The sequence below is a fragment of the Dipodomys merriami genome, unplaced genomic scaffold (assembly GCF_024711535.1).
Source record: "Dipodomys merriami isolate MVZ:Mamm:240054 unplaced genomic scaffold, mDipMer1.0.p SCAF_2, whole genome shotgun sequence".
Taxonomy (NCBI): domain Eukaryota; kingdom Metazoa; phylum Chordata; class Mammalia; order Rodentia; family Heteromyidae; genus Dipodomys; species Dipodomys merriami.
The window spans coordinates 69,907,833-69,927,888 of record NW_027203381.1 but is presented as its reverse complement, the minus strand read 5'-3'; the positions used below and the strand labels follow the sequence as shown (position 1 = coordinate 69,927,888).

Below are 20,056 nucleotides of genomic sequence, written 5' to 3'. Positions count from 1 at the left end.
GCCCTGAAACTCTTATCTCGAATAAACCAATAGAAAAACAGAAGACTTGAGCTGAAGAGCTGAGGGACAGTGCCCAGGCCCAGAGTTCAAGCCCCACAACCAACCAAAAAAGAAAAAGAAAGCAGCGGGCGCTTGGGGGTTCACGCCTGTAATCCTAGTTATTCAGGAGGTTGAGATCTGAGGATCGCGATTGAAAGCCAGCCCAGGCAAGAAAATCCATGAAACTCTTATCTCTAATAAACCACCAGAAAACAGGAAGTGGCGCTGTAGCTCAAGTGATAGCGTGCTAGCCTTGAGCTGAATGAAGAGCTGAGGGACAGCACTCAGGCCCAGAGTTCAAGCCCCATGACCTACAAAAAAGAAAAGAAAAGAAAAGAAAGAAAGAAAGAAAGAAAGAAAGAAAGAAAGAAAGAAAGAAAGAAAGAAAGAAAGAAAGAAAGAAAAAATACCACAGTTATTCCCCCTGACAAACTTTGTACTCTTCTAGCATTATTTCATCATTCCTTTCCTGATCATCATTCTGTACTATTTCTATGCATTTCACATGTTAATAAGAACACCAAATATTTGTCTTTCCACACATGACTTACTTCACTTAGCATAATGTTCTCTGATTCTACTCATGATGTCAGGAATGATACAATTCCCCTGCTTTTTAAGGCTGAATAGTATTTTGTTGAATATATATGCCACATTTTCTTTATCCATCCATTTGATTCCCTAATGTTTGAGTTGTGCTGCCAGGAACATGCAGTGCAGACATCTCTTTGACAAACCAATTTCAAACATTTGGTCTAAAGGCCCAGAAGTAGGTTTGCTGGGTAATATGACAATTCTAAAAACTAAAAAATTTTTTGAGGGAATTCCATAATGTCTGTACTAATTTACATTTCCACTAATAGTGTACAAAGGCCTTTTTTTTCTTTTCTCTAGCTCCTCTGTGACTCCTCTGTTTTGTCTGTTTTCCTCTTTTGTGTGTGTGTGTTGGTAATGAGTTTTGAACTCAGAGCCTTGAGCCTGCTAGGCAGGTGCTTTACCACTAAGCTTTGCTTCAGCTCTTCTGACATTTTGGTAACAGCCATTCTGACAGGTGTGAAATGATCTCATTATAGTTTATAGTTCCTTAATGACTAGTAATATTGAACTTTTTTTAATATATATGTTGGCCATTTGTATGTCTTCCTTTCTTAGGCTCCTAGCCCAATCTTGTTAAGCACTCCAGGCTGGCCTTGAACTTGAGCTCTTCCTGCTTCTGCTAGGATTAAAAACATATACCACCATATCCAAATTCTTGTCCAATTTTTAAAATTCAGGTTTTAGTTTTCTTGTTATTAAGTTCAGATCCTTATACATTTTGGATATTAACTCCCTCATCAGACATTGGGCTGCAAAAATTTTACTCTAGTCCATAGGTTGTCTTGACACACTGCTGACTTTCCTTTGGTATAAAGAAACTTTAACTTTTCCATTTTAATGTTATTTACAATTTAAAAATAGTTATCAAGCTGAGAACTGTAATCCTAGTAATTCAGAAGGCTAAGATCTAGGATCATGGTTTGAAGCCAGTCTAGGAAGGAAAGTCTGTGACTCATTTCCAATTAGCTTCTAAAAAGCAGTCAGTTGAGCTGTGGCCCCAGTGGTAGAGCACTAGCGCTGAAGGAAAAAAAAAAAAAAAAGCTCAGAGATAGTGCCCAGAACCTGAGTTCAAAGCCCAGGACCTGCAAAAACAAAAACAGACAACAACAAAACCCAAAAGTTCACTTAAGCATTTCAGGTGTGTAAGGCTGTTTGGTAGTATTTAGAAACCTTGTAGTAATGGTGGTTTTCAGTAATTGCAACAAGACTGAATTTATGTATCCATTGTCTTCAGGACTGCTGAAATCTGGCCATAATTTTCCCAAATAACTATGCCTCCTTATGTCACAAGGCCCAACTTGCTCAGATTCACCTCAATTTCAGTACCTGTTGGGATAGCACAAAAATTATATACTTTAGAGATGAGGGGTTCTTTTTATACCAGGTACTAGCAGGCAAAGGTGGTTTTGGTTCAGGATGCATTATACAAGTCTTCTTGACATGAATACCATTGGCCTAATAAATCTTTCATATTGAGGTGCTTTTTCAGAAAGCCACCTCCAACTTAACAAGACTTAAGTAATCATTCTCATCCATGCTGCCTTTTTTTAAAAAAGAGGAGTGAGCAGTACTGGGGCTTGATACCAGGACCTCCTGCTTTCTGAAGTGGTAATCTATCAGTTGAGTCACACATCCAGACTAGCATTTTGATGCTTATTTTTCTGCCCATCGGGCTTTGAACAACTGTAATCTTTTGGATCTCAGCCTTCTGAGTAGCTAGGATTACAAGAGTGATCCAACAGTCCATTCTTAAACAATAATGATTAATAACACAAGAAAAATAGCGAAGGAAGATGCTTTATGAGACATGAAGCAGTTAGTAATACTTACAACAACACGGGGTGTTACTAGAAGATACACAGTGTGGCGAACTACTTTATTATCTCGAACATTCCATAATCTCTCCACTTTTCGAACTACTTTATCACTCCACTGATACAATCCAAGACTGAAATTGCAGAATAAAAAGACAGTTATTTCTAGCTGGATGCCAGTGGCTCACGCCTGTAATCCTAGCTACTCAGGAGGTTGAGATCTGAGGAATGTGGTTTAAAGCCAGCCTGGGCAAGAAAGTCCATGAGACTCTTACCTCCAATTTATTTTATTTTATTTTTTATTGTGAAAATACTGTACAGAGGGGTTACAATTACATGGGCAAGATAATGAGTACATTTCTTATCAAGCATTGTAGCCTCCTCCTTTGTTTCCCCTTCCCATCCCTTCCCATCCTCCCTGCTCCCCCCCAAATCAAAGTTGTAAAGTTCGTTTTTGACATAACAACTTGTACATCTCATTGTTGCAATGGGTCCACCTGTATCCCTATTTAAACGATTTGTTTTTCCCCTTCCCCTCCACAAATTATACCGACATCAAATACAGTGAAAGCAGGGGTTATACTGTGGGGGAGGGACATACAAAGCAACAAAGAAATAATTTTATAAATGTGTTGGAAAAAAATCTCATGAAAGAAAAAAAACATTTGAATATATATCTTCGGGTTCATTTTCCTAACATCACCTTATCTAACCTTTTCTGCTTGACTCAGACATATACTAGATATTGCAAATAAGGGAAACCATGGGACCTATGTTTCTTTGGGCCTAGCTTACTTCACTTAATATAATTTTTTCCAAGCCTTTCCATTTCCTAACAAATGGGGCAATGTCATTCTTTCTGATGGAGGCATAGAATTCCATTGTGTATATATACCACATTTTCTTGATCCATTCATCTACTGAGGGGCATCTGGGTTGGTAAATAATGCTGCAATAAACATAGTTGTGCTGGTAGCTTTAGTATGGTCTTGTTTGTAAACATTTGTATAATGCCCCGAAGTGGGATTGCTGGGTCATAGGGGAGCTCTATGTGGAGTCTTTTGAGGAACCTCCATATTGCTTTCCAAAGTTCTTACCTTCAATTTAATACCAACCACCCCCCCCAAAAAAAAACAACAACAAAAAACCCAGAAGTGGAGCTATGACTCAAGTTGTATGTAGAATGCTAGACTTGATCATGAAAGATCAGGGACAGTGCCCAGGCCCAGGCACAAAAACAAAAACAAAAGTTATTTTTGTAAAGTCACTACTACTTTAAATGTAAAAGTGAACATAAATATCAATGAGACTGAATTATGGGAGAGTTTATTGTGTGCTCCATTCATATAAAGTACTTGATAAGAATTTTCAAACTTCATCTCTGTTAATAGCCTTATGGGATTATAAGCACTATTTGGAGATAGGCAGAAGCTTAGGGACATAAAGTAATTTGCTCAAGTTCACATAGCTAATTCTGGGCTAAGATGACAATGAAGCAATTGCTTGCTCTTTTTTTTTTTTTTTTTGTGGTGCTGAGGTTGAACTAGGACCTTGCACATGCTACATATGCACTCTACCATTGAATTACATCCCTAGCCCTCAACTGCTTCCTTTTGACATATCACAATGAAACCCTTTATTTTGAACAATTTTTATACACTGGAAGGTAAAAGACAGTAGTATGAAATCAAGTGTAGTAAATATTCCTAGAGGACAGAAAAGTCTAATATGGTGTGGACTACACTGAATACTGTTCATGAGATTGAGAATACAATGCCTTTGCTGTCTATCTTCCCCAACCAGAATACAAGCATGCATGAAGCCCTGGGTTTGATTCCTTAGTACCACTTACAAAGAAAAGCCAGAAGTAGAGCCATGGCTCAAGCCCTGAGCAAAAGAAGCTCAGGGACAGCACCCAGGCCCTTAGTTTAAGCCCCAGGACTGGCAGGGGGGGAAAAAAATAGCATGGCTTATGTGGCTTAATGGTAGAGTGCTTACCTACCATGCATGAAGCCCTGGGTTCAATTCCTCAGTGCCACATAAACAGAAAAAGCCAGAAGTGGCACTGTAGCTCAAGTGGTAGGGTGCTAGACTTGAGCTGAAGACCTTAGGGACAGTGCCCAGGCCCAGAGTTCAAGCCCCATGACTGTCAAAAAAAAAAAAAAAAAGCAGGGGTTAGGAAGGTGGCTCAGTGGTAGAGCGCTTGCCTTGCATGCCTGAGGCCCTGGGTTCGATTCTTCAGCACCACATAAGCAAAAAGAAAAAAGCCGGAAGTGGTGCTGTGACTCAAGTGGTAGAGCGCTAGCCTTGAGCTGAAGAGCTGAGGGACAGTGCCCAGGCCCAGAGTTCAGGCCCCACGACCAGACCCCCCAAAAAAAAAAAAGCAAAACTAAGCAAATCCAGAGATATTTCCAATACAAGGACACTGAACAACAGTATTTTTCATCCTGATTTAGTGACAAAGAATTTATTTAATAACTGTGCTATGAAAAAGACTAAGAAACAAGATTAAAATCCCTATTTAATGCCATTTACAAAAATAAATTCCCAAAAGATGTCAGGAAAAATGACAGGGAAAGATCTCTGAAACTTCCTCCATGAGAACAATGAGAAAACTGCCCAATTGGCCAAATCATTTTTTCAGGAATTTGAAAATAAAGTTTTCAACCATTTAGGAAGCATTTATTTATGAAAAGTAGAGCACATGAATCTCATCAAAACCAGCAAATTGGGCTGGAAAGGTGGCTCAGTGGTAGAGTGCTAGCCTTGCATGCAGGAGGCCCTGGGTTCAATTCCTCAGCACCACATAAGCAGAAAAAGCCGGAAGTGGCGCTGTAGCTCAAGTGGTAGAGTGCTAGCCTTGAGCTGAAGAGCTGAGGGACAGTGCCCAGGTCCAGAGTTCAGGCCCCACAACCGACAAAAAAAAAAAAAGATCAGCAAATTGTGTCCCCATGCCATCTCTCCAATTTCATGGCAATTTGGAAAACTGACAACTTAACAAATTAAAACTAACACACTCCACAACTTAACCCAGCAACCACTGGAGATTAAGAAACAATCTAATACATCCAACTGGTCCTGCACAAGAAGCACTATTTAGATTGAAGGACACAAAAAGGTAAAAGCAAAGCAATAAAAAGATATACTATTTAAAGCCAAGTGTAGTAGTTTATACCTGCAATTCCAGCATTTAGAAGGCAAAGAATCAAAAATTCAAGGCCAACCTAGGCTACAAAGCCAGACCTTATCTCACAAACAACCAAAGATGCAGTCTGTGGCTCACATCTGTAATTTAACAAGCTGAAACCTGAAGGATTGAGTTTTAAAGTTAGCCCAGGTAGAAGTCTTTGAAATTCCAACCCCAATAGCCAGCAAAATAATGGACTGAAGACATGGCTCAAGTAGGAGAGTACCAGCTGATCAACAAGTCAAGTGAGGTTCTGAGGCCCTGAATTTAAGCTCTTGGGGGCAGTATATACATACATAAAGGCTGGGAAGGTGGCTCAGTGGCAGAGCGCTTGCCTTGCATGCATGAGGCCCTGGGTTCGATTCCTCAGCACCACCTAAGCAAAAAAAAAAGCTCCGGAAGTGGCGCTGTGGCTCAAGTGGTAGAGCGCTAGCCTTGAGCTGAAGAGGTGAGGGACAGTGCCCAGGCCCAGAGTTCAGGCCCCACTTCTGGACCCCCCCAAAAAAACAAAAAAAAAAATACATATATACAAACATACACACACACACACACACACACACACACACACACATGCATGTGTTATATTCTGTAACTAGAACTATTCTGTAACTAGTACTCAAAGTAGGAACATAAGTGGCTATACTAACAAGATAAAATAGACTTCTAACACAACTGTTATTACAAAGAAAAAGAGTTCATAATAATAAAATACAAATAGCTGTAAGAATTAATGTATCCTACAAAAAGAATCCCAAAATACAGAAATAAAAAATAAATTTGGAGCCAGGTGCTGGTGACTCATGCTTATAATCCTAGCTAATTCAGAAGGCTGTGATTTGAGGATCATGGTTCAAAACCAGCTCAGGCAGGAAAAGTCCATGAGACTCTTATCTCCAATAAACCAGCAGAAAACTGGAAGTGGTGCTGTGGCTCAAGTTGTAGAGTGCTCGCCTTAAGCTGAAGAGCTAAGGGACAATGCCCAGGCCCAGAATTCAAGCCTGACACCAACCAAAAAAAAAAAAAAAAAATCAGGGGATTAGAGGAGAGGGAAAGTGGGAGGAGGTAACAATGTACTCACTACCTTACATACGTAACTGTAATTCTTCTGTATATCACCTTGACAATAAAATTAAATTTAAATAATAAATAGGGGCTGGGAATGTGGCTTAGTGGTAGAGTGCTTGCCTAGCATGCATGAGGCCCTGGATTCAATTCCTCAGTATCACATAAACAGAAAAAGCCAGAAGTGGCGCAGTAACTCAAGTAGTAGAGACTGCTAGCCTTGAGCAAAAGAAGCCCAAGGACATTGTCCAGGCCCTGAGTTCAAGCCCCAGGACTGGCAAAATAAATAAACAAATAAATAAAATTAAAAAAAATAAATTCAGGGCTGGGCGCTGGTGGCTCACACCTGTAATCCTAGCTACTCAGGAGGCTGAGATCTGAGGATCTTGGTTCAAAGCCAGCCCGGGCAGGAGAGACCGCGAGACTCCTATATCCAATAAAACCACCAGAAAACCGGAAGTGGCGTGTAGCTCAAGTGGTAGAGCGCTAGCCTTGAGCTGAAGAGCTGAGGGACAGCGCCCAGGCCCAGAGTTCAAGCCCCACGGCTGACCAAAAAAAAAAAAATGTAAAAAAATAAATAAAGGTGACACTGTCCAAAAAGAAGTGTACTTGTTACCTAATTTATAACTTTTTTGTACATCACCCTTACAATAACAATAAAATCTAAAAAGCTCATAGAATTCACAAAATTTATAGACCATGATAATAACAATTTGCCTTGTGAAGGTTAAAATGTGTTTGTGACTTTAAGTATCACTCTACTCCACAATATCGTGAAATATGTGAAATAGGAATGTAATTACCTAATCTCAATAAAAAAGGGTTAAAAATAAATTCTGAATGGATTAAAGCTCTGAATAGAACAAAAAGTCAAATAGTAATTTACAAAAAAAATGGCAAATACTTTTATAAGTTCAGGAATATATATAATCTTTTTTTGGGGGGGGTCAGTCGTGGGGGCTGAACTCTGGGCCTGGGCACTGTCCCTCAGCTCTTCAGCTCAAGGCTAGCGCCCTACCACTTAAGCCACAGCACCACTTACAGCTTTTTTCTGCTTATGTGGTACTCAGGAATTGAACCCAGGGCCATGCATGCGAGGTAAGCACTCTACCACTGAGCCACCTTCCCAACCCAGGATATATATAATCTTAATAAAGGAAAATAGATGAATTTAATGAAATAAAAATATTATGTTTCTGGGGCTGGGAAGGTGGCTCAGTGGTACAGTGCTTGCCTTGCATGCATGAGGCCCTGGGTTCAATTCCTCAGCACCACATACGCAGAAAAAAAAAAGCCAGAAGTGGCGCTGTGGCTCAAGTGGTAGAGTGCTAGCCTTGAGTTGAAGAGCTGAGGGACAGCACCCAGGCCCAGAGTTCAGGCCCCATGACCAGACCCCCCCCAAAAGAAATTTATGTTTCTATATAGCAAAAAATGATCAATGAAGTAAAAAGATCACTTGTTGGAAGAAATATATGCAACAAACATGAAACCAGAGTATCTCTATCATTATCTTGCCCATGTAATTGTAACCCCTCTGTACAGTATTTTCACAATAAAAAATAAATAAAAATTAAAAATGTAAAATAAAATAAAATAAAATAACAAGAGTATCTCTAATGGCCGGGCGCTGGTGGCTCACGCCTGTAATCCTAGCTACTCAGGAGGCTGAGATCTGAGTGAGGATCGCGGTTCAAAGCCAGCCCGGGCAGGAGAGACCGTGAGACTCCTATCTCCAATAAAACCACCAGAAAACCGGAAGTGGCGCTGTAGCTCAAGTGGTAGAGCGCTCGCCTTGAGCTGAAGAGCAAGGGACAACGCCAAGGCCCAGAGTTCAAGCCCCACGACCGACAAAAAAAAAAAAAAAAAAAGAGTATCTCTAATTTGTAAAGAACACATACCAAGTGAATAAAAAAGTAAACTAAACTAGCCCGGTGTCAGTGGCTCACGCCTGTAATCCTAGCTACTCAGGAGGCTGAAATCTGAGGACTGAGGTTCAAAGCCAGCCCCAGAAGAAATTCTGTGACAATCTTATCTCTACTCGGAAAACTGGAAGTAGCACTGTGGCTCAAGTGGTAGAACCCTCACCTTGAGCTGAAGAGCTGAGGGACAGTTCCCAGGCCTAGAGTTCAAGCACACACCAAAAAAAAAAAAAAAAAAAAAAAAAAAAAAAAGATAAAAGATTAGCCAAAGAGGGGCTGGGAAGGTGGCTCAGTGGTAGAGTGCTTGCCTTGCATGCATGAGGCCCTGGGTTTGATTCTTCAGCACCACATAAGCAAAAAGAAAAAAGCCGGAAGTGGCGCTGTGGCTCAAGTGGTAGAGCGCTAGCCTTGAGCTGAAGAGCTGAGGGACAGCGCCCAGGCCCAGAGTTCAGGCCCCACGACCAGACCCCAAAAAAAAGATTAGCCAAAGAAAATAGGCCGGGTGCCAGTGGCTCACGCCTATAATCCTAGCTAATCAGGAGGCTGAGATCTGAGGATCACAGTTTGAAGCCAGCCCAGGACAGATAGTGCGTAAAACTCTTATCTCTAATTAATCACCAGAAAACCAGAAGTGGTGCAAGTGGTAGAGCACTGGCCTTGAGCTGAAGAACTCAGGGACAGTGCACAGAGTTCAAGATCCACAACCAACAACAACAAAAAAGTACAAGAATAAGAATGAAATAGAAAATACCTGTAATTAAAAGGTGGGAGCCCATCTGCAAATCTTGATGTTAGAGGGTTTCCATTTTGATCATGGTAGAATGCAAACAGCCCAGCAGAGAAACCCTGTAAAAAGTTCAAAACACCTGTGAACACATGAAATCTGACTACATAGACTATACGGTGCTACCACAGGAAGGCGCCATGCCAATACTTTCCCAGGGCTTCTCATAGATGGCATATAGATGAACAATTGAGTTGTTAAAGTCTTGAATTCTAACTACTCAGTGTAGATATTTTAATGGGTTTGTCCAAAATGCCTTATATATTCTGAAAATTTAGAACCAATATTGTACTATAATGATACTTGCAGGCAATCTTGAGTTTTAAAATCATGTACAATGAAGTACTTCTTATGTCTACTTTTAGGTTATTTTAGCATTCTTCCCTCAGGTATCATTTCTGAATGCTGTATCAAAGAGTTGGTGAAGCAGTACATTAAATTTCACAACCAAGTCCAGAACATTATTAATTTTTTGGGGGGGAGGGGAGGTGGTCAGGTCATGGGGCCTGAACTCTGGACCTGGGCGCTGTCCCTGAGCTCTTCAGCTCAAGGCTAGCTAGCACTCTACCACTTGAGCCATAGGGCCATTTCCGGCTTTTTTCTTTTTGCTTATGTGGTGCTGAGGAATCGAACCCAGGGCCTCAGGCATGCAAGGCAAGCGCTCTACCACTGAGCCACATTCCCAGCCCCCCAGAACATTATTAAAATAAAATAGGCCAGGGATGGTGGCTCAAGCCTGTAATCCCAGCGACTATGGAGGTTTAAAAAAAGAAAAAAAGAAGCTGTGCATGGGCAGGAGTAATCCTAGCTACTCAGGAGGCTGAGATCTGAGGATAGAGTTTCAAAGCCAGCCCAGGAAGGAAAAGTCCATGAGACTCTTATCTCCAATAAACTACTCAGAAAACCGGAAGTAGCAGTATGGCTCAAGTGGTAGAGTGCTCACCTTGATTTGAAAAGCTGAGGGACAGCGCCCAGGCCCAGAGTTCAAGCCCCACAACTGGCAAAAAAAAAAAAAAAAAAAGCAAACTTTTGATGAACTTGAAAACAACATTAAGTGAAATAAACTGGCTATAAAACCACATGCCCCAGGGCTGGGAAGGTGGCTCAGTGGTAAAGTGCTTGCCTTGCATGCATGAGGCCCTGGGTTCGATTTCTCAGCACCACATAAGCAGAAAAAGCTAGAAGAGGCGCTGTGGCTCAAGTGGTAGAGTGCTAGCCTTGAGCTGAAGAGCTGAGGGACAGTGCCCAGGTCCAGAGTTCAAGCCCAACAACCAACAAAAACAAAAACTAAGTTAAAATTAACAAGTTCAACTTGCTGCTTATGTGCTTGCATGCACGTGTGCACGCACAATTATGTGTGTTTGTGTGCCAATCCTAGGGCTTGAATTCAGGACTGAATGCTGTTTCTGTGCTTTTTTGCTCAATGCTAGCACTCTACCACTTCCAGCTTTTTGGTAGTTAATTTACAGATTTTCCTGCCAGGGCTGGCTTTGAACTATAATCCTGAGATCTCAGCCTCTGAGTAGCTAGGATTATAGGCGTGAGCCACAGGTACTAGACTAGTAATATTTTAAAATTTCAAAAAAAATTTAACTTCCACATGCATCTAATGAAAGTTCAACATTTTGGACATGAGGGAAAAGGAATGAGAGTTTCTGAATCAATTAGCATATATAAGTTGTAGAAAGCCCAAATAGGACAAGAAGATTTTCATAAATACTGTGTGTAAGAGATAAGTAAGAGCCTAGATGGCCCCAAAATTACCATTCTAATGTGAGTGAAATTACTAAGCTTTTATCTTAAGAGGCTTACTCATTCTCTAAAAAATCCTACTTATCTAATTATAAATTATATTAGATAGTAGAATTCAACCTACCTACTCACTACTGTAGTCATTAAAAATTCTCATTGAGAGTTGTTTACTGAATCTAAGAATTCATGTAATTTTAACTCTAGAATCATGTATGAAAACCAGAGCACAGTGAGAGAGGCATGAAGAAGGACATTTACCAGAGCATGAATAATCTCGTGTTTCACAGTAGACAGCATCCCAACAAACTCCTGAGGCTGGGTAGAGATCATATTTGGACACAGGTTAGCATATCCTGCTATTGGCCTGTTAAAACAGACGTTGAATTTTTTAAATTATGTTCCAGAACAATATTTATTATATTTACTAGCTGACACTTCTCTATCAAAACTGTTCAAGGACAGAAGATGCTTTGCTTAGTATCAAATGTCACTCTGTAGCTTTTACTATCTGTCTGTGTGTGTATGTGGACGCACGCACGCACATGTGCACTTCTGCTGGTCCTAGAACTTGAACTCTAACATAGTCTATTACCAACAGGGCCTAGGCACTGTCCCTGAGTTCTCTTGCTAAAGGCTAGAAGTCCCATTTCTGGCTTTTGTTGATTAATTGGAGATAAAAGAGTCTCATGGACTTTTCATCTCCAACTGGCTTCAAACTGCAATCCTAAGATCTCAGCCTCCTAAGTAGCTAATACAGGCACGAACCCAGCACTATTTGGTTTTTATAGTGTTTATTTTTGAAGTAGTCTCAGTTAATAAGCCTATTCCAGCCTGAGCTGTGATCCGCCTACTTGTGCTTCCCCATGTTACTATGGATAACAGGAATTTCCCACCTTGGTTGAAATAGTCTTACCAACTTCTTTTTGCCTGGGCTGGCCTTAATTTTTATTCCCCATCTCTGCTTCAAATAGCTAAGATTCCAAACCATCCTAAATTTTTATTCCCCATCTCTGCTTCAAATAGCTAAGATTCCAAACCATCCTATTCAGCGTGCACGTGTGTGTGTGTGTGTGTGTGTGTGTGTGTGTGTGTATGTGTGTGTGTGTGTGTGTTGGGTATGTGCACATGTGTATGTGTTTTACAGGATCCTATATGAAGTATTTTTCTACAAAGTATGTATCACATTGTAAAATCATATATTTTATTTCCAAGTATGAGGCTAGTACACAATGTCTATTTTGTTCATCTACTCTGATGGCAATCTATTGCATAATCAAACAACCATGAAGTAAATTCATGAAGTACACCAGTTCTGAAAAAATATTTTCTCTAAAAGCTTTAACATTCCTCTCAGAAGAAACCAAAATCCCTAGATATGAATAGATGTGAGTAACTTCATATTCACTGCCACAAAGAAAATTTATTCTTTTTTTTTTTTTTTGCCAGTCTGGCGCTTGAACTCAGGACCTGAGCACTGTCCCTGAGCTTCTTTTGTTCAGGGCTAGCACTCTACTACTTGAGCCACAGCACCACTGCTGGCTTTTTCTGATGAAGAATTGAACTCAGGGCTTCATGCATGCAAGGTAAGCACTCTACCACATTACCAGCCCAGAAAATTTAGTCTTTTAGGTACTCACTCAAATCAAGGTTGAACTAACCACAAAAGTGCGAAAATAAACAAAGCGGGCAGTGAAGCTGCAACATATCTTCCTTGTGGAGTTCCATCTGTGTGCTATCTGCATAGGTTCTCTTATCAGCAGACAATTAGATACATTGGGTACTTTGAGCATTATTAGGTACCATCAGTATTATAAAAAGCTGAAATGGGATTAATTAGCAATATGGGAGTTTATATCCTTCTCCTCACCCCTCAGGGAAGCTAATCTCATGCTAATACGGAAAGTTTCAGCTTTTTTTTTTCCTTTTGCCAGTCCTGGGGCCTGAACTCAGGGCTTAGGCACTGACCTTAAGCTTCTTTTTGTTCAAGGGTAACACTCTACAACTTGAGCAACAGCACCACTTCCAGCTTTTTCTGTCTATGTGGTACTAAGGAATTGAACCCAGGCTTCATTCATGCTAGGCAAGCACTCTACCACTCAGCCAAATTCCCAACCCAAGTTTCAGCTTTTATAAGCATAGTAAAAGGTCAATATAAAAAGGTGTATGTTCAGGGCTGGGAAGGTGGCTCAGTGGTAGAGCGCTTGCCTTGCATGCCTGAGACTCTGGGTTCAATTCCTCAGCACCACATAAGCAAAAAGAAAAAAGCTGGAAGTGGCGCTGTGGCTCAAGTGGTAGAGCACTAGCCTTGAGCTGAAGAGCTGAGGGACAGCGCCCAGGCCTAGAGTTCAGGCCCCACGACCAGAAACCCCCCCCCCAAAAAAATTTTTTTTTAAAAAGGTGTATGTTCAAACAATGTAGAAATTACATATATATAGTGACAAAATAATCATTTTTTACTTCATGGATGGAATGCTTCACCAGGAAAATCTTTTGAAAACAAAAAAGTGCTAATTTAGTTCAGTGCATAACCTACCACAAATGATAGGACACTTAGGTGAACAGCTATTGTTTTCTAGCACTTTGCAACCTAAGTAAGAGGTTAATGTTAACAAGTTATTTTCTTAGGGAAGTATTTACCTTGAAAGACCTTGACAGCAGACCTTTTCTTTAGAGTTTACAGGCAAAAGGATAGGGAAAGAATGTAAGAGAACTGGCAGAGAAAAAAAGTCAAAGGAAGTTGTTCAGCTTTCTTTCTTTCTGACTACAGTATCGCCATAAACAAGAATGAGTCATACTCAAGGTAGCATGCAATTTCTTAATACAAGAAGCACTTTAGCAAATGCAAGGTTCCTATAATGTTAACACTTAAATTTGGTTTAAGAGGTTCCACATTAGGTCTTGGGAATTAAGTCTTAGAGGGAAGTTTACCTGTCCATTTTTGCTTCTTGCTGACAATAGGCTGCATAAGAGATAATGTTTTCATGGCTGCATCTCTCAGTGGCCAAAGCACCAACATAGAGAACAAAGTCTGCATCCCGGACGCCTTCTTGGTCCAGCACACCCACCGCCCCACAGGGCCACTTCCCTCCTCGGCAAACCCTGCATTGCTGCATTAATGGCAGGTGGAATGGGAGGGCAAGGAGGAAAGAACCAGAAGAATCAGATCAAAAATATGATTAGCTAGAGCAACAATATCACAGTGAATCCAGATAATAAATTTAGTATTAACCTTTATTTACTATCCCTAAATTTTTATCCAAATCCAAGCATGGGGATAGAAGCTTGTAGTTCTAGTGCTTCTGGAAGGATGAGGAACGAGGATCACTTGACCATTATCCGGGCAGGCCTAGACAATGTGGTAAGACTACTGTCTCAGGAAAAACAAACAAACAAACTGAGATCCAGTTGCTCATACCTGTAATCCTAACTACTTAGTAAGAGGCTGAAACCTAGAGGACCTTGGCTTGAAAGCCAGCTGAAAGGTCCAAGAGATTTCATCTGTAACCAGTAAAAAGCCTAGCGTAGAGGTGTGGCTCAAGTGGCACAAACAAAACTTCACTAAGGTGGGCACAAGTAGCTCACACCTATAATCCCAACTACTCAGAAGGCTGAGATCTCAAGATCACAGTTCTAAGCCAGCCCAGGCAGGAAAGTGAGAATCTTATCTCCACTTACTCACAGAAAAAAACCAAAGGGGTCCTATAGCTCAAGTAGTAGAGTGCTAGCCTTGAGCAAAAAGGAGCTCAGAGACAGCACCCAAGCCCAGTTTGAGCTCCAGGACTAGCAAAAAACAAAAACAAAAACAAAAATACCCAAACCTCTAAAATCCATATATCTCTCTCTACTCGATTCTTCTTTCTTCTTTGTGTGTGTGACGTTTCTAAGGCTTGAATTCAGGGCCTAGGCACTGTCCTTGAGTAATTTTGTTCAGGATTAACTAATGCTCTGCCACTTGTAACATATATATTACATCACACATGTGTGTATTACATATTTTATATATATATATATTATATACTATACATTAAAATGTAATATATGTTTATTTAATTTTTTCTGGTACAAATAACAGATGCTCAATATGAAAACCCAGAACATTAGAAAAATGATAGGGCTGTAGGTGTGGCTCAAGTGGTAGAATTTTTGACTAGCACAAGAGTCTAAGCTCAAATGTCAGGAAAAAGAGAAAGAGAGAGAGGGAGGGAGGGAGAGAGGGGGGAGAGAGAGAGAGAGAGAGAGAGAGAGAGAGAGAGAGAGAGAGAGAGAGAGAGAGAGAGAGAGAGAGAGAGCACCGTTAAGAGCCGTGCTAATAAAAATATTGTTTATTATTTCTCTCGCTTTTTTTTTTTTTTTGGTGCCAGTCCTGGGGATTGAACTCAGGGCCTGGGCACTTTCCTTCCACTTTTGCACTCAAGGTTTGGGCTCTACCACTTGAGCCACAACTCTACTTTTGACTTTTTGTTGGTTAAATGGAGATAAGGGTCTCACAAACTTTCCTGCCTGAGCTGCAAACCACAATGAGTAGCTAGGATTACAGGTGTGAGCCACCAGCATCTGGCTTACACTCCTCTTTTGAAAACCAGGTCTTGCTTTGTAGCCCAGGGTGGCCTTGAACTTGAGATCCTTCTGCATCAACCTCCAACTATTAGGAATACAAGTGTGTACTCTTTTCTCTAGCTGTTCTCAAAAAATTTGATGTCATATATACATACACACATACACACACACACACATATATATATATACACACATATATATGTATTTTCAAATAAAATATGGTAACTACACTGATTTTCAAAGGTTTTATTTATCTATCTATCTATCTATTTATTTATTTATTTATTTATTTTTGGGGGGAGCCTGAACTCTGGGCCTGGGCGCTGTCCCTCAGCTCTTCAGCTCAAGACTAGTGCTCTACCACTTGAGCCACAGCACCACTTCCGGCTTTTTTCTTTTTGCTTATGTGGTGCTGAGGAATCAAACCCAGGGTCTCATGCATGCAAGGCAAGCGCTCTACCACTGAGCCAACTTCCCAGCCCTATTTTTATTTTTTTTTACCAGTCCTGGTGCTTGAAAGTCAGGCCTCAGTTCTATCCTTGAGCTCTAGGCAAGCACTCTACCACTAAGCCACATTCCCAGCCCTCAAAGGTTTTTTAAAGGAGTTTAAATACCTTCTTAAGACAGGGCATAAATAACTATTTCATTCTTTTTGTTGTTGTTGTTGGTCGTGGGGGCTGAACTCTGGGCTTGCTTGCTGTCCCTCAGCTCTTCAGCTCAAGGCTAGCATTCTACTATTTTTTTAGTTTTTTTTTTTTTGTGGTCCAGTTGTGGGGCCTGAACTCTGGGTGTGGCCACTGTCCCTCAGCTCTTCAGCTCAAGGCTAGCACTCTACCACTTGAGCCACAGCGCCACTTCTGGCTTTTTTCTTTTTGCTTATGTGGTGCTGAGGAATCGAACCCAGGGCCTCATGCATGCAAGGCAAGCGCTCTGCCACTGAGCCACCTTCCCAGCCCTAGCATTCTACTATTTGACCACAGTGCCACTTTCGGCCTTTTCTGCTTATGTGGTACTGAGGAATCGAACCCAGGCCCTCATGCATGCAAGGCAAGCACTCTACCACTGAGTCACCTTCCCAGCCCCAACTATTTCATTCTTTAATAACTGCATATATTTCATTATATAGCTATACCATAATTTAATAAGCTTAACAAACATACTTACAATTTTATGAAAAACACCTTTGAATACATATTCCACAATTTTTTATTTTTATTTATTTTTTTTGTCAATCTTGGGGCTTGAACTCTGAGCCTGGGCCCTGTCCCTCAGCTCAAGGCTAGCACTCTACCACTTGAGCCACAGCACCACTTCTGGTTTTCTAGTGGCTTCTTGGAGGTAAGAGTCTCACAGACGTTCCTGCCCGGGCTGGCTTTGAACTGCAATCCTCAGATCTCAGTCTCCTGAGTAGCTAGGAATACAGGAGTGAGACACCAATACCTGGCTTCCACAATTATTCTTTAAGTGAACATTATTTATATACATTTCACAATTATTACAGTTTGGAGTGGTTTGCTTTTTTCTTTGTGGACACAGGGTCTTATTATGGTGCCCCAGCTAGAATTTGAACTCACAGGCTCAAGTGATCTTCCTGCCTCAGTCTTCTGAGTAGGCAATTAGAGGCATGTAACCACTGCCTCTGGCTCCTTAAATAGTATATTTAGGCAATAAATTTCTAGGTTAGGATAGAACATACAACAAAAAGATGTAAAATTGCCCCTTAAAAAAAAAAGTAACTGAAGCTAGGAGCCAGTGGCTCAGAACGACAATCCTAGTTACTCAAGAGGCTGAGGTCTAGAGAAATGAGGTTCAAAGCCAACCTGAAGAGAAAAGTCTGAGAAACTCCATCTCCAATTAATGAACCAAAAGTCAGTCTACTGTGACTGAAGTGGTAGAGTGCCTCTGTAAGCAAGAAAGCTGAGAATATGAAGCCCTGAGTTCAAATCCCCATAATTACCAAAAACCCACAAACTACCCCAAATTAAAATATATACCTAGTATAAGTTTTTCTGGTGAATAAAGATAAAGTTACAAGTTACAAGTTCAGAAACACATGAGGGAGAAGAACAAAATCAGCCTACCTGTGATTACTTTTTGTAAGAAAATGGAAGTTACAGAGCTGGGAATGGAGCTCAATGGTAGAGCACATATCTAGCATGCATGAGGTACCAGTTTAATCCCTAGCACTGTACCCAGAGAAGAAAAATGAAACAACTATGCCTTTGTACTTAAGTCCATAATAACTTCTTGGTGAGATGAATCCAAACTCTCCCCATGTTTACACTGTAGGGCAGAAAGCAGTGCTAACAGCAGGGTAAGTTACCTGGAGATGCTCCTCAGGCACGATAACTGGGCCACATTTTGTATGGACTGCACATTCTCCAGTACAGTATCTATGAGGATCATTTTCTTTCCTAAGATACTGGTTTGTTGCACATTGTCTTTGATTCATTTGTACAACAAAGTTTAAATTACAATAAAGAAAAAAAAGAAAAGTTCACAGTAGTTAAATCGTAGTAATAAAGTGATAGCAAATATAACTTCATTAATAATGGTTACTATTTAGCTAGCAAAACAGTCTAAGAAAGTATTTCAGTTCTATGAAGAATCTTCAAACATCACAATATTTCAGAATCAATCTTGTAGGCATGAGGAGGAGGAAAGGGGATGGGAAGAGGATACCCTTAGAAATATCCTGTAAACCACCTCATCATGGAAAATTGAAGACAGGGATTTTCAACAGGTGCATATACATTCTTTTCAAATACCTTGCAATTTGGTCCATAAGTACAAGTAAAATAAAATATCCCAATATAAACTTCATACATTGCCATATTGGTAGAATGGGGGTGGTAGTAACTGAATGAATGAGGAGGTCATTCCCCACTGGAGATGACTGTCTTTCAGTTTTTGAAAGTGTTTTTTCCCTAATAAACTTTAAGTACCTAAATAAGGAAAATGATCAGTGTTCAATGTAACATACCTGCTAAGTAAGATAGTGCCAGCAGGTCTACGAACTTGAAATGTCTTCTCTAAATAAGAAATAGCTTGTGGGAAAAGTTTGTTCTAAGTAAATGGGGGGGAAAATCCAGTCAGAAACATAGTGGTGGCATAAATTATACTTAAACAAGTAGTACAAGATATGAATGACATGAGACTTAGAAAAGCTTTACAATATTTGAATACAGACACTAGTGAAAGACAGTGTGGCAATGGGTGGGAACAGAGGAAAGAAATTCTCTTATTTTCTAGTTCAGTCTGAGAACTGAACACCAGGAATTTTTTTCCCTACTCCTACTTAAGTAAATAATTTCAAAACAGAGCTGGGCCCTGGTGGCCCACACCTGCAATCCTAGATACTAGGGAGGCTGAGATCTGAAAAACACAGTTCAAAGCCAGCTCGGGCAGGAAAGTCCGTGAGACTCTTCTCTCCAATAAACCACCAGAAAATTGGAAGTGGCGCTGTGGCTCAAGTGGTAGAGCATTAACCTTGAGCTGAAGAGCTGAGGGACAGTGCCCAGGCCCAGAGTTCAAGCCCTATGACAAATGAACAAACAAAAAAATTCAAAACATAAATCTTACTCGGTACTGTGGGCTCATGTCTGTAATGCTATTTACTCAGGAGGTTGAGATCTAAGGACTGCAGTTCGAAGCCAGTTAAGGAAGGAAAGTCCATGAGACTCTTTATTTATTTATTTATTTATTTTTGTTGGTCGTGGGACCTGAACGCTGGGCCTGGGCACTGTCCCTCAGCTCTTCAGCTCAAGACTAGCACTCTACCACTTTAGCCACAGCACCACCTCTGGCTTTTTCTGTTTATGTGGTGCTGAGAAATTGAACCCAGAGCCTCATGCATGCAAGGCAAGCACTCTACCACTGAGCTACCTTCCAGCCTCCATGAGACTCTTATCTCCAATAAACCACCAGAAAACCAGAAGTAGAGTTATGACTCAAAGTGATAGAGCACTAGCCTTGAGTGAAAAAACTCAGGGATAGCACCCCATGACTGACAAAAAATTACTTAAATGCAAGACTGATTTAGGTTCTAAAATTTAATTGGTTTGTGTGTGTGTGTGTGGGGGGGGGTAGGCCTCTGGAAATTAAACTCAGATTAAACCCAGTGCATGTGTGTGTTTCTATGTGAGAATCCACACTTAAATCTGCACTTAAAATCAGCACTGACAGGGCTGGGAAGGTGGCTCAGTGGTAGAGTGCTTGCCTTGCATGCATGAGGCCCTGGGTTTAATTCCTCAGCACCACATAAGCAAAAAGAAAAAAAGCCAGAGGTGGCGCTGTGGCTCAAGTGGTAGAGGGCTAGTCTTGAGCTGAAGAGCTGAGGGACAGC

The 20,056-nt window shown here is 40.8% G+C and overlaps 1 protein-coding gene across 1 annotated transcript in view; it reads right to left on the bottom strand.

Moving 5' to 3' along the window:
• Positions 1 to 20,056, bottom strand: part of Lmln (leishmanolysin like peptidase) — a 62,189-nt gene that overhangs the window by 27,236 nt on the left and 14,897 nt on the right. The window contains exons 4-9 of the mRNA XM_070030001.1: positions 18,695 to 18,777; positions 18,035 to 18,152; positions 14,083 to 14,261; positions 11,413 to 11,518; positions 9,370 to 9,464; positions 2,467 to 2,584 (exon numbers count right to left, since the gene is read on the bottom strand). Of these exons, the coding sequence (XP_069886102.1) occupies positions 2,467 to 2,584; positions 9,370 to 9,464; positions 11,413 to 11,518; positions 14,083 to 14,261; positions 18,035 to 18,152; positions 18,695 to 18,777 (699 nt within the window). The remainder of the gene's footprint in view (positions 1 to 2,466; positions 2,585 to 9,369; positions 9,465 to 11,412; positions 11,519 to 14,082; positions 14,262 to 18,034; positions 18,153 to 18,694; positions 18,778 to 20,056) is intronic.